This window comes from Neopsephotus bourkii, unplaced genomic scaffold, assembly GCF_033783945.1.
Source record: "Neopsephotus bourkii isolate Nb327-2 ecotype Australia unplaced genomic scaffold, CSIRO-AGI_Nbou_v1 NB_673, whole genome shotgun sequence".
Taxonomy (NCBI): Eukaryota; Metazoa; Chordata; class Aves; order Psittaciformes; family Psittacidae; genus Neopsephotus; species Neopsephotus bourkii.
Genome location: NW_026901172.1, coordinates 2,099,398 through 2,114,254, shown reverse-complemented (window position 1 = coordinate 2,114,254; position 14,857 = coordinate 2,099,398). Strand labels below are relative to the sequence as shown.

Below are 14,857 nucleotides of genomic sequence, written 5' to 3'. Positions count from 1 at the left end.
GCTCAGACGGTCCCCCTCCATTATCTGCAGAAATGATAAACATCCACCACTCATTCTAGCTCTTATAGTGGTTTGAGTAACACGCTGGGATGGCAGCCCACCTCCTTGCTGAGCTCGTGCACCAGAGAGCTGTTTATATTTCATCAGTTACATATAAACTGAACAGGAAAGGAATTCATCACTCCTCCCACAAATACTTTTACTGCTTTTAACCTCTCAGGATGAGTTTCTGAGTGGAAACAGGAATTAGATCTGTGTGGAGCTTAGAGTGCCTATTGCTTGTACCAACATCACTAACTTATAGCTCGATACTGAAGAAACAAGAAGCTTTCCTCACTGCAAATGTCAGACAAAGCAATATCAGAGCAATATGTAAGTGGCAAAGACTCTTTAAACTTTAGTAAAGCTCATACCCTTTCAGATCTATTTGACTAGCTTGCCATATGCTACTACATTTTACTTCCTTTCTAGACTAAATAGGACACCTGGATGTTTCCTGTCCTTTCTTGCTGACCAAAGAGGATTTCTGATGTCCTGCACCTCTGAAGAAGGGGGAGATCTGCAGCTTGAGCAAAGACAAATCCAGTTATTACTGACTAATAATTAACTACCATAAGCGCTTGGCACAAAAGAAGTCTAAAGAGAGCAATATGCAAATATAAATCTAAAGGGATTATTCATTCCATGCTGCAGAAAGCAAGCCTGAAGGGAAGTTAAAGTTGTGTGCAGGGAGGGTTCAGCTGGGTTGCCCCAGAGTGCTGTGCTGCACGTATCAGAAAGCTGTCTCTGGCACTTTGGAGGAATGTCACACACAGTTGGAATGGCCTAGGAAGCATTCAGAAAGTTATCTTTCCAGAGGTGGTAACGAGAAGTCACAACCTCAGCCACATTCAGGTCTTTTTCTCCCATTTGCTCATCAACCTCAGATTTGTAATTCCTGATTCAGGTTCCCTGCCTACCTTCGAGGACATTTTCTGTTCTCTGTTTTACTTACTCTCACACGTCTCAGGTTTGTGATGGTATAAGCTTACTGTCATGTAGTGCTACGGAAATCCTTGTTGAGCATGCTGCATGAGATTCACTACTTGTCTAAAGCAGAGCGTCTTGTCTACGACAGTCAGTCTCACCTCTGTGCCTGGCAAAATCTTGGAGCAGATTCTCCTGGAAGGCATACTAAAGCACATGAAAAACAACAAGGTGCTTGGTGACAGCCAGCATGGCTTCACTAAGGGGAAATCCTGCCTGACCAATTTGGTGGCCTTCTATGAGGGGGCTACAGAACTGATGGACAGGGGTAGAGCAGTTGATGTCATCTACCTGGATTTGTGTCAAGCGTTTGACACTGTCCCACACAACATCCTTGTCTCTAAATTGGAGAGACATCGATTTGATGGATGGACTACTCGGTGGATAAAGAACTGGCTGGATGGCCGCACACAAAGAGTTGTGGTCAATGGCTCAATGTCCGGCTGGAGACCAGTAATGAGTGGTGTCCCTCAGGGATCGGTGTTGGGACCGGTCTTGTTCAACATCTTCGTCGCTGACATGGACAGTGGGATTGAGTGCGCCCTCAGCAAGTTTGCCGATGACACCAAGCTGTGTGGTTCGGTTGATACGCTGGAGGGAAGGAATGCCATCCAGAGGGACCTTGACACGCTTGTGAGGTGGGCTGATGCCAACCTCATGAAGTTTAACCATGCCAAGTGCAAGGTCCTACACCTGGGTCGGAGCAATCCCAGGCACAGCTACAGGTTGGGCAGAGAAGAGATTCAGAGCAGCCCTGCGGAGAAGGACTTGGGGGTGCTGGTTGATGAGAAAATGAACATGAGCCGGCTTCAGTGTGCGCTTGCAGCCCAGAAAGCAACCGTATCCTGGGCTGCATCAAAAGGAGTGTGACCAGCAGGTCGAAGGAGGTGATCCTGCCCCTTTATTCTGCTCTCGTGAGACCTCACTTGGAGCATTGTGTGCAGTTCTGGTGTCCTCAACATAAAAAGGACATGGATCTGTTGGAACAAGTCCAGAGGAGGCCACGAGGATGCTCAGGGGACTGGAGCACCTCCTGTATGAAGACAGGCTGAGAAAGTTGGGGCTGTTCAGCTTGGAGAAGAGAAGGCTGCGTGGAGACCTCAGAGCAGCTTCCAGTATCTGAAGGGTGCATATAGGGATGCTGGGGAGGGACACTTCATTAGGGACTGTAGTTATAGGACAAGGGGTAATAGGTTCAAACTTAAACAGGGGAAGTTTAGATTGGATCTAAGGAGGAAATTCTTTCCTGTTAGGGTGGTGAGGCACTGGAATGGGTTGCCAGGGAGGTTGTGAATGCTCTATCCCTGGCAGTATTCAAGGCCAGGTTGGACGAGCCCTTGGGTGATATGGTTTAGTGTGAGGTGTCCCTGCCCATGGCAGGGGGGTTGGAACTGGATGATCTTAAGGTCCTTTCCAACCCTAACTATTCTATGATTCTATGATTCTAAGATTGTGTCCAAACTTCTTCTATGATCAGTGCAAAATCAAGACAAATCCCAAACCAGATCCAGTCAGAAGGGCAGCTCATCCCAGCACCTAAATGACCCGTTTAGGACAGGATGAACTGATTTGCTCTTTGGAGTTTCCTGACAACTGTTCACTAATCACAGAAGTCCAGATGATCTCTAGATGTCCGGACTATGAGAGATGACCCTCCTTCCACACTATCTGCAACCTCACAGTTCATCAACCCTAAAAGATCATTTGGCAACAGCCTTGTAAGGGATTGTGCATACTTTTGGGGAATACAGAGTACATTAAGAATCAGAGAAAAACCCAATTCCTTGTATGCAGTTGCATGACATCTTAGTTGGAACAGACCAAGTGGAGGAGTGTTTTTCCAGTAAATCTTAGGACTCCCACTGGTTGTGACACTAGGGCATAAAATCCTGCAGATTACTGAAAAATTACATTGTCCACATCTTACTTGTTACAAAAATAAAAAAAGAAAAATTAGGTCAGTATCTTGCATTTTCTCATCTTTCTTTTCTCTCTTGAAGTTCCTTTGGAAAGAGGAGCTGCAGGCAAGTTGCATATTGAAAAGGCTCACTGGATTTTTCCTTCAGCTGCATCAAGGCAAGACCTTTGTATTGTGTATCTTCTGGAAAACCCTCTCCTACTAAAAGCAAGAACAGTCTTGTTCTCCATTTTCCCTCCACCACTTCTAACTATGCGAGAGCCAAATGCATTCAGATATTTCAAATTAACGACTAATGTTCATATAAACTGCAGCTTAGGTCATCAAAGGTTTGAAAGAGTCCAAATTACTTAACTTCCTCAACAGTGTGCTTGTTCCCACATGTGTATGACAGCAAGGAGGAAACAGCTCTGAGGAAAACAGGAAAAGTTCAAACTTGCACACACAGGGTCTGGCAGGAGCTTATTTTTAAAGCTTTCCCACATGAAAGAACCTAAGCAATCAAAGCAAGTAAAAATGGAGTTTATGCTATTAAAAATATGACCAATTATGTAAGTTAGAACAAACTTAAAACAAAGATAATTTCTAAAGCATGGCAGTGTTTGAGATTTTGGCATACAGCACACAATGTTACTTATAGAGGCTCTAAAAGAAGAGCAAAGACTCACTGACAAAGTCACAGCACCCAGAACTGGCCTTCCCAGCCACTGCATTCACTTTACTACTCCTCAGAATATAAGGATCTCTCTCTTTTGCATGTCACCATAAATAAGAAGAGATTAGTCTTTCCAATTACACCTAGGAATAGAAGGAGGGGTTAGGTGACAGAGATTTGTGGGCTTCACTGAGAAGCTACAATTCCCATCACCAGAAAGCAATGATAACAGAATGAATGACTGGAGTGTGGGAGGACGACTCGGGACAGCTAACAGATGGTATTTAAATAAGCAAAATCCTACAGTACTTTACTCTGAAAGCATTTCTCATGTTTCATCACAGCACAAGACAATTTTCTCTTCAGGAATAAAGGTACACCAAAGAATGAATCACAGAACTGAACACAATGGGAGGATGGTTTGAAATCAGTGGTGTTCACTTTGATTCAAGCATTCAAACTATGTTTGATCTGCTTATTATACCAACAGTGAAGCACCAAAATCAGATTAAAGGCAGTTAATTGAGCATGGAAAAAACCATTGAATTTGCTGAATCATAAAATTCTCACTGTAAAAGAACATTCTGATAGAAGCTGGATTTCCTACTACAGATGTAAAATCTAATTATATTGTTTCAGTATGCATCTTAAAGGGGAGGACTTATAATGCATGAACAAAGCCAACAATGGATACAAACCCCATTCTATTTTGAGAACTAGGGCAAAGAGACTCTGACAAGAAGCAAGTTCCTTCCTTATATTACTATCTGGCTAATTCCTGTTGTTGGAGAGTCAAACCAAGAATTTCAAAAGGCAGCTAAGACCTTTACATGTCTTACTGCCACTTCCATTGGAGCTTCCATACCAAGACTCTCTTATACACCTTGAAAAGCTGCAGTCTAGTTGTTATTTATTTGTGATACTCAGAAATCAGAAAGACAACCCGCAGCAGCTGAAAGACTCTGAGGTCAGATAAAATGTGTCTGGACACTAATCAAAGGAAGCATTTGGACAGAGCCATTTCATCTCAGGACTGAACCTTTCATCTCAGGGAAGTCTTGCCGTGCCTGGGCAACTGGTTGGTTTGTTTGATGAAGCGGGTGAGCAGTTAAACACCTTCAAATCTGTTACTGTACAAGGCTACAAAGCACAAGATGCACTGAATCTAAGAGGAAAAAAAAAGTGACACTCTAACTGCAAATCTTTTAGGTGCTATTACAAGCTCATGTAATTAATGAGAGCACTGGGAAATGGTGCAGTGGTAAGACCTACAGTTTGGAATCTGGCCAAAATCAACTGTTCTAAACAATCATCATCGACTTAATTGAGGAAAAGATGCTCATAAACCAGAGTGAGAAGCCTTCAAATATAAGGGGACGTCTGTGATTCTCACAACACTTACTGCACTATGTCTCATCAGCAAAAATTGCAGGAAAGGGTGGGAATGTGATTGTAACACTACCTGGGTATAAAAAAAAGTGTGAACAGATTTTTATAGCACAGGCGGCACGTGAGGATTTCAGTAAAAAGGCAAAAAGACTGAGGACACCTTTTGGTCTTTATTTTCTCCTAGAACAAAATCCAAGTTCTTTAATGATAGTTATTACAGTTCTCACTGAAAGGCTTCTCTGTGCCCAGGAATTTCTGGGCTTCTTTTGTAACTGATTAAAAGAGTTTATGGAAACATCCCCCTGCCCTGCACATGAACCGAAACACCAGAAATAGGAAAACCTTGATGCTGTTTCCTGCTTCAAAGTGAAAAGCAGCATGCTTATCGCTGAGCATCCTTAGCATCTGAGGAAAATAGGCCTCAGGATATCAAAGAGGGCAGAAGAGTCCCACCAGTTTTGCTTTAATGTCTTAGGTCAGCTCAGTCAGGCACGCAAGAACTTTTTAGGCTGCAGAATGACGTGTTTCTGGAAAACTACAACCCACTCAGGCCTTTCACTGGTGAAATCAGAATCACAGAATCCTAGACTGGTCTGGGTTGGAAGGGACCTAAAAGCTCATCCAGTTCCAACCCCTGCCACAGGCAGGGACACCTTCCACTAGAGCAGCTTGCTCCAAGCCCCTGTGGCCAACCTGGCCTTGAGCACTGCCAGGGATGGGGCAGCCACAGCTTCTCTGGACACCCTGTGCCAGAACCTTACCACCCTCACATGGAAGAACTTCCTTATATCTAACCTAAAGCTCCCCTGCTTAAGCTTGAACCCATTATCCCTTGTCTTGTCACTACAGTCCCTGACAGGACAAGCAATAATGGGTTCAAACTTAGAATATTAAACAATTCAAATTTTCTGCAATATTAAAATTTTAATGCCTTCATGCACATGAAGACCAAATCCATTTCTTTCCGAACTCCTGCAGTACATGTTATTTTGCTACAGTGAACTGTGGCCTCTTCTTACTGTGTGCTTGAAGATGTGTTTTGCCTATGTTATGCTATGCACCTTCTCCCTTTAAAAGAAGCTGCATGAGTAACAGAAGGAGGAGAGTAGTATTTCTGTGGCAACTGGCTCCTCCTCATTTTCAAGGCATGACAAATGTAATGGTATCCTGCTCTTTCCACATCATTAGAGCCCAGAGGAATATATCTGAAATCAGCCAAGCAGCAAACCTACCAGGAGAGCTCAGTCTGCTACACTCAGCACTTTGCTCTCAGCTGGAAAAGCTTCTGCACATGCATGTATGAGATGGATGGAGATTCAAAATGCCTGTTGCTGCTTTTATTTACTACAGCTGGCCCCCTAATGCATTAGGTAGTCGCATTTGAATTCCCCCATTTTATAGTATACTTATAAAATAAGTTGATATAAAAGAAAAAGCTCTTTCTGTCAAACTGCACCATGGACAAGACATCTGGGACCAGCAGAGTCTTTTGGTTTGTGTTTTCAGTCAATGACATTCCCTGATTTTGTGGCCTAAGCTGTAGGAATGAGAAGTACCAAGACAGAATGGGCTCATGGAATATAGTTTGTATGAGAAATTATTCTGGTTTCTCCTTAAAATTCACCTTTAAAAGAAACCTTTGGCTTTCCTGAAATTTTGAAACACTCCTCTTATTATGAGAAGGTGACCATACATCAAAAAAAGGTGACATTAGTTTTGTCCCTGCATTAGAGCCAGTGCTCTAGTTACTAAAGACATTCTCTCACTGGGAGAATTCCTTTTCATCGCTGTTCAAACGGCTTCTCAGGTCAAGTGAACAGACCCATCAATTGTCAATGTGCTCTAATGCAAGGAAAAGCAATGACAAGATGAGTGCTCTCGGGAAGTGGGAAGATATGTTTACAACCTCAGCAGGAGCATGTAAAATTGGAAACATTTTTGAACTCTGGAGACAGAAACAAGGATTATCCAACTGCATTTCCAATATTTCTTGATTACAATCATTAAGGCAACTTTTTGCCTTGAAATCCACTGAAAAGACAACCTGAAAAGGAGAACTACGTCTAAGAACTTACATAGGCTTTATGTCATAAACCGGATACATACTACACACCAAGGATTTCTAATCCATGGGTGATGAGCTAACACATAACCCTTTGTTGCAGCTCAGCAGCCAGCTGTGATGCTCAGTGCAGCAGGGCAGGCTCCAGGAAGCTCATGCTGCCTGTGCTTCCTGACAGCACTAAACCTATCGCTGGCTTCTGGTTTCCTAAGCTGTGGCTCTGTCTTTGGAGCTTCCAACCAGACACATTTTCCACATGCAATTAAGTAATGGTGAGTGAGTTGCTGCACATGACGTTTAATTTTCAATAGCTGGGGAAAGTAGCACGGGAGCTGCAGGCGAGATCATTAATCTCCTCCAGATCCTCTGCACTGCCAAGTACAGCAACTCATTCTTCACTGTGCTAATGCTGCTCTTCCATCATTTCTGTGTATGCTGTACCAGACAGAGCTGTGTGAGTAAATGTACACATTTATATGCATTCACCCACAGATTATTATGTTGTTCACAGGTTTGCTGTGGATGAACGAAGAATATAAAACAGTATCAAGTATGATGTGTATCTTGGTGGGAAGATCACATTATAAGTGGCATGGGGATAAGTGCCATCAAAAGTCAACAAAAGCTGGTGTATATGCATTTATGAAATTCCTGGGAAAGAGGCAGCTTCTTCCCAGACCTCCCACCCAGGGTCAAAAGAGTAACACTTCCTGAACTAGAGAGTGAATGTGTGGAGGTGTCCTTAATTCACATTCAAAGAGGAAATATTTTCATGCTTGGAGAAAAAGAAAAGATGCCTGTATGCAATTATTATGCAGATGAAAGGTTGTTTTTGCATATTCCCACCTAGAGAAGCCATCCCAGTGCTCCCTGTTAAAGTCAGGTTCCCCCCCTCTGTACAAATAAGAGAGGGACATTTACAAGGACATGGAGTGACAGGAGAAGGGGGAATGGCTTTAACCTGCCCGAGGGGAGACTGAGCTGAGCTCTTAGGCAGAAGCTCTTCCCTGTGAGAGTGCTGAGGCGCTGGCACAGGGTGCCCAGAGAAGCTGTGGCTGCCCCATCCCTGGCAGTGTTCAAGGGCAGGTTGGACACAGGGGCTTGGAGCAAGCTGCTCCAGTGGAAGGTGTCCCTGCTCATGGCAGGGGGTTGGAACGATCTTTAAGGTCCCTTCCAACCCAAACCAGTCTGTGATTCTTTAAGTAAGCCCTAAATCACTTTTAAAGTCCTCTTTTGATGATCATACAAAGCTATCCTTCACAACTTGTGCACCATGTACTGCATCTGCTCTCGCCTAGTCCTCGCACAGCAGCTCCCTCTCCAGCCCTAAGCCTGCACCATTTTTACTCCCTTCTGGCAGCCTGGGTGAAGAAAGCTGCCCAGCCCATCTTTGTGCTGGAAGACCCAACCTAAAGCATGTTAGTAAGTTGTGGGAGAAAATGCTCTCATCAGGGTCATCTAAAGCCCAAGAGGGACAGCTCAAGTCTTCATCAGACACCCCTAAAACAGGCATGTAATTACATTAGATTTTTTTTTTCTACATTTTTTAAGAGGAACTCTTCAACTGTCCTGAGAAGAATACTCAAGAAAAAGGTTTATTTCACTTTTTGAAGTGAGCAAGTTCAGAAACTTCGAAACAGTCTAAATATGTAGATGTGTAATGTAATAGGCTAAAGTGCAAACAAATGTTTTGATGAGAACTGTTCTTACCGTATGAAAACTAGCTTGACCTTTGATGGGGCAGTCTTAATGATTGCAGAAGCATTCTGATGACTTCTTCCATACAGTATCTGATTGTTTATCTGTTACAAGAAAAGGAAGATTTTCATGTAAGTGGAGAATTATGCATTGGTTGAATTTATACCAGCAGGAGTTCCAAATTTACTGTGGGATAAAGAGGCAAGACTCAAAGAAAATGCAATTCACAAAACAGGAATCACATACTTTTGAGTTGATTCCAGACAGTAATACTGATGTTGCACTGACAGATATCCATGCAGTGTTGCAGAGACAGAAACACCCGAGCTGAGGCACTAAGAGCCTCTTTCAGGCACAGCTGTGCTATAGAAAGACATATGATAAGCACATAGGAGGAGATGGGCTCTGCTCAGCTTGGCCTTGGACTGCCCAAGCCTGTTATCCATTCCCTCAGCCACCTATGAGAGGAGGATGGGGTGTAAACTCAGCAGCAACAATCAAAACATTTTTCATCAGCTTTCTTGTTGCTCTTTTGGAAAGGATGCACACACCACCTTCTTCCAAGTAACAAGTGATACTGCAAGAGGAAACGGCCTCAGGGGAGGCTTAGACTGGATATTAAGAAAGATATCTTCTCTGAAAGGGTTGTCAAGCATTGGAACAGGCTGCCCAGGGCAGTGCTGGAGTCACCATCTCTGGAGATATTGAAGACATGTAGATATGGCACTTAGGGACATGGTTTAGTGGTGGACTTGGCAGTGCTGGGTTAACAGTTGGACTCCATAATCTTAAAGGTATTTACCAACCTAAACGATTCCATGCTCCTATGATTCAATACTGCAATTTTTTCCTCCCACTCATAATTTACAACATATTTACATTCACATTTGATACACCAGAACGCTTTAAAATAATAATGATAATGGAGTCCTGGAACAATTTACTGGTGATTACAGAAGGACTTTTTGTTCCTGAAAATGTTTCTGTTGAATTTTAGCTTTCTGTTCTTAGAAGACTTCATTTAAACAAGAAAGAACTGGCCAAGCTTTGTGTCATACAGGCTATTTGGTCATATTGGCAACTTCACAATACTCCCACCTTATTTTCAATAGGTCAAAACATCATTCAAGTTCACGAGCTCAATAAGGACAGTGCAAGGAGAAGAATAAAACCTCTAACACTTGATTACTCATCAAAACTGAAGTGCAAACCATTTACCTACCAAATTGCTCACTGTACAAAGACAGAAGCAAGAAAGGTCTCTGAGAGTCTAAGCTGGCATGAAATGAGTAGCACTGAGGAAAGAGCATCATCCCCAACATTCATAAGGGTTTAATATGGTGCTGTCTGCAACTGCCATGGTTGTAAAGATTGGATGAGAAGCAACATCTGAAGCCATGTTTTGGTAATCAAAAGGTAAATGTAAAAATCCACTGCCAAAAATGAATGCTCAGCTGCATTCTGGCTTCAAGCTGACTTGCAGCTTTCTGTGAGTTTGGTGACTTAATTTGTCTGAGCTCAAAAATAAATGATTCCCTGGGAATACCATGTGCTTTACGAATTGTTTGGATTTAGTTAAATTACCATCTATTTTTCTAAAGAGCAGACGTCTTAGATGAAAATTTAGTCTTTACTCTGGCTAAATTAATCCTATTCACTAGATATATCAAATAGTCCAAAATTTAATTAGCTGTGAGCTGGGTCTGTAAGTTATAATTATTTAATTACACCAAAATGAAAGGATAATCAAAGTAATATATCTCCACAAGGTTTTGGACTGTCCCATGCAGTTACTGCAGACAGTATTAATTTTTCTTCTTAAAAAAAGGTCACTTTCTTCTGCAAAGTAAATGAACGTTCTGTTAGTTTCAGATACCACAGAGATGAGCAAAGCACAAAAGCCTACTTAAATAAAACAAAAAAGAGAACATCTAGGATTTCATAAGCAACGCCATTTAAAGTCTTTCAAATTAAATAAAGTAACACGTCAGATTGAGCAAATAGTACTCTGGGAGGCCAGACCTATAAATCTGTGCTTTGCTTCTTTCTTTAGAGATTAGAAAAGAAAAGCAAAGCTTTGACTAAGCAAAAGAAAGCAACTGATTTAAATCAACCTCAACTCTTCTTTAAATGTCTCTTTACACAAGTTCTTGGAAAGACAGCAGAGAACAGAGACAGACAAAAACATACTACAGGTATGAGGTCAGGTCAGCACACTTAAATTCAATCTTTAATATAACCCTACGCTGCTTTATGGCAGATTTAATCATGTATCCCAAATGGACTTTTGCCTTCACCTACAGAAGTTTTGGTTTACAGTTTCATCCACTGAAGTAACAGATAAAGTACAAACTCACTGAAATCTGAACTCTTCAGAGAAAAAAAATGTAAAGGATCATTTGCTTCTCAAACTTTACTCTGCAGAAGAGAAACATCAGGTATAGATATTGGGAAAAAAAAAGCACATTGCTTTTACCATGTGGCAGTAATGGGAATCCGTAAAATTGGTATCATCTGAGTTTTAGGAAAATCAAGTTAAATGATATGAACTGGCATAGCTTTCTATACGAATTATTTCTTTGTACCAATGCATTAGGCTCCTCCCAACCACAGGAATTGCAGCATTTTGAGATACAGCCAATGGAAAACATTTCAAAACCTTATTGATCAGTCAAATTATACAGACTGAAACCCCATAAAATACACCAAGCCCCCAGATAATAAAGCATGAGGATAACACTGGAGAAATACAATTTATTAGGATGTGATTTCTGTTTTCCTCAACAAATCCCTTGCCCTGCACATGTTCAAATATGTGTAGCATCTAAAGCGATCAACAGATCATAAACTCCATAAAGACAGAAAGCCTCCTCCTCTATGCTCCTCTGCAGCTCCCCAACTAGAGAGTGTGGAGAGAGAGCTGGAATGACAGAAAAACATGGATTGCCTGTGCCTTCTTGCATAACCAGCTTCCAATTACAGCTTTACCTTATTTGCAGCTTTGAAAACCACCAAGCAACACTAACCTTAACCGGTAACCCACAAACAAAGTACATGCAAAAATTCTTTGTATCTTCCTATGAAAAGATCTAAAGGACGCTATCCTTCCATGTTACCTTCAGTAAATGACTCTGAGAAGGACAGAATCCATGACCATTGTGTTTAAATAGGAATAAAATACTCACCACTCTAGTTAATAACTCAAGATGACTCTTCTCATGTGAAAACCTCACTGTCTTTCTAACCTTCAAGTTACTGTCCCCTTTTGAGGGATAGTACCACTTGCCTAATTCAAAGTAACTGTCTTGATACAAGAAAAACAATAATCCCACAAGAAATAAACTGTGACTGCAAACCAGAAGTGGCATTCTGAATTTAGCTACATTTACTTGGGCAAAATATCGATGTATTGTGTTATTATAGCAAACTTACATTTATCTATGAATCCTAAAATAAAAGAGCAGTACAAACACATATAAGACAAAGTCTGTCTCTGCCTTTCAGCTATGACAAAAAGAGCATAAAGAAAACCAAAAAACATGCAACAGTCCAGAATGGACAACAGGCAAATCTGTGCAGAGATTCTTGACTATGAAGAAGTGCTGTGGTCTCCTAGAGCAAAACATCCAAAGTAGCAGTTTCCTCCCACCTCTTGCCCCATTTTCAGTAATAAGATAAGCAGGGACAGGAAGATGGCAGAAAATCCCAACATCAGTAATTTAGCATAACAGGGCTCTGAACAGCTTTGGCTTATTAATAGAACACAGTTGAGTCTCTTATGAAGAGATGATAATAATAATAATAACAGGGTGGATTATTCAGTGTGAATAAAACCTACCAACAGGACAGACCCATGCAGAGTTCACGAGCAGCAGGGCTTAACAGCACTGGTACAGCTCCACGTGAACACGCTGCGGGCCATGCTGGGCACAATCAGCCCCAGGACTAAGCCCAAACTAATAAGATACGAAGCAGTGCAGACACCTGCACTAAAACAGCAAGAGTGCAAGGCAGGAGCACCACAGATGGTTTCTTTGCCTGGAAAAAGAATGGAAAAAGGAGAACTTGTGTCTTGTAAAAAAACGCATTCTTTTGCACAGGGATCAAATTCTGACCCAAGTAATTTTTCTCCATGTATTAAAATAGGGTGAAAGGATCTTCTCTGTCAAAAAGCTGTTTTCTCCAGCTACATATCCCTCTAAAATACATCACAGAAGATATATTTTAAATAGAACGATTACATACAACTTTTTACGTGACCTGCATATTTCACTCAATGAATAGGCTGGACTGACTTTGAAAACAAGCCAGGCTTAGGGCCCCAGAAGTCTACAATAGTTTGCAGAAGCTAAAAGTGAGCTGATATTTCAAATTCAATGACAAGAGATTTTACAAAGAAGGAGCTGAGGCAGTCTGGCAGCTTCCCACATCCTCCAACTGAATCCAATCAAACTCCAATTGAAAAGAAAAATGAAGAGGTAATATCCATCTATCTGTATCTCCATCCCATTAACCCTACCCCAATTAACAGCCACGGGGAATAATCTGCACACGCTGCAGTAGAATCCACTGTTTTAATCGAACAACAGAAACCAACAGAGCTCACTGGGGCAGAAATGCTAGATGTGAATTCCTTCTCTTGCCAATACACTCTAGTATACAAAACTGATGTGGAATCAATGATGCACGTGCAAATATACTATAAGAAGAGAAGTTCAGTTGCTTCATCAGTAAAGATTTCCCATCCAGGTGTCTGAATGAGGGAAGGACACCATGGGATAGATAAAATGCTTCTGTGACAAGCAACCATACTCATAGTCTTGAATTTCTTGTCTTTAACTGGAGAAAACCAAACAATCTGGATTCTGTTTCTGTCATTTTCTCACTTCTGAACAGTTAACTTTGCCATTTATGCTCCATTAATGTATTTTGTTGTAAAAGACACTGCAGATAAAGCCAGTTGGCCACCCTGACATCTGCTTCACTGGCATGGAACTAGCATGAAATCATACACATACAACATAAGAAGGACGTGAAACCATAAACCTGCTGGAGGAAGTCCAGAGGAGACCATGGAGATCTGCAAGGGCTGGAGCAGCTCTGCTCTGGAGCCAGGCTGAGAGAGCTGGGCTGGGGCAGCCTGGAGAAGAGAAGGCTCCTGAAGGGGAGACCTGAGAGCAGCTCCAGTGCCCAAAGGGGCTGCAGGAAACCTGGAGAGGGGCTTGGGACAAGGGCCTGTAGGGACAGGCCAAGGGGAATGGCTTGAACCTGCCCGAGGGGAGACTGAGCTGAGCTCTTCGGCAGAAGCTCTTCCCTGTGAGGGTGCTGAGGCGCTGGCACAGGGTGCCCAGAGAAGCTGTGGCTGCCCCATTCCTGGCAGTGTTCAAGGCCAGGTTGGACACAGGGGCTTGGGGCAACCTCCTCTAGTGGAAGGGGTCCCTGCATGTGTCAGGGGTTGGAACTGGATGAGCTTTAAGGTCCCTTCCAACCCGAGCCATTCTGTGATTCTACAATATTGGAGATATTCAAAAGCCACCTGGACACAGGCCAGGACAACTGGCTTGAGGTAGCCCTTCTGAAGCAAGGGGGTTTAGACCAGATGACCTCCCAAGGTCCCTTCCAGGCCCAATCCTGCTATGGTGTTTCTGCCTTAGTGAACCGCATACCTCTTGTGTATGAGGATTCCTACTGGTTACTGCAATAGTTATTGAACTTAATAGTTATTGCAAAAAGCCTGTCTGAGTAAATGCCCATTAGTTCCATTTCAATGCCATTCACATAACACTGAAATGCTTTCAAAAGACAAAAAAACAGAGCTGTGAATAATTGACCACTGGTGTGAACAGGAGACGTCTGTACATGACTAATGCACAACCCTTCCCTTTGTAATACAGGATGTTTTGACACTCGATATGTATTCACTGGGGATGAGAATGAGATCACCACATCCTTTCACACAGGTAATCACACTTCTGCCCACTGGCAACACACTTTTAATTTGATTGCAAAGGTAAACAGGAGACTAAAGTCTCTTTGAACTTCAGTTTATTTAAGTTTAGCATTTTTGAGATGGTGAACACCACTTTCCTTCCACTAAAGAAAAAAATCA

At 42.2% G+C, this 14,857-nt stretch overlaps 1 protein-coding gene across 1 annotated transcript in view; it reads right to left on the bottom strand.

Annotated features, from left to right (window-relative positions):
* The window catches only part of PATJ (PATJ crumbs cell polarity complex component), a 149,448-nt gene that overhangs the window by 46,086 nt on the left and 88,505 nt on the right, over positions 1 to 14,857 (bottom strand). Inside the window, exon 28 of the mRNA XM_061353426.1 lies at positions 8,761 to 8,852. Within this exon, the coding sequence (XP_061209410.1) occupies positions 8,761 to 8,852 (92 nt within the window). The remainder of the gene's footprint in view (positions 1 to 8,760; positions 8,853 to 14,857) is intronic.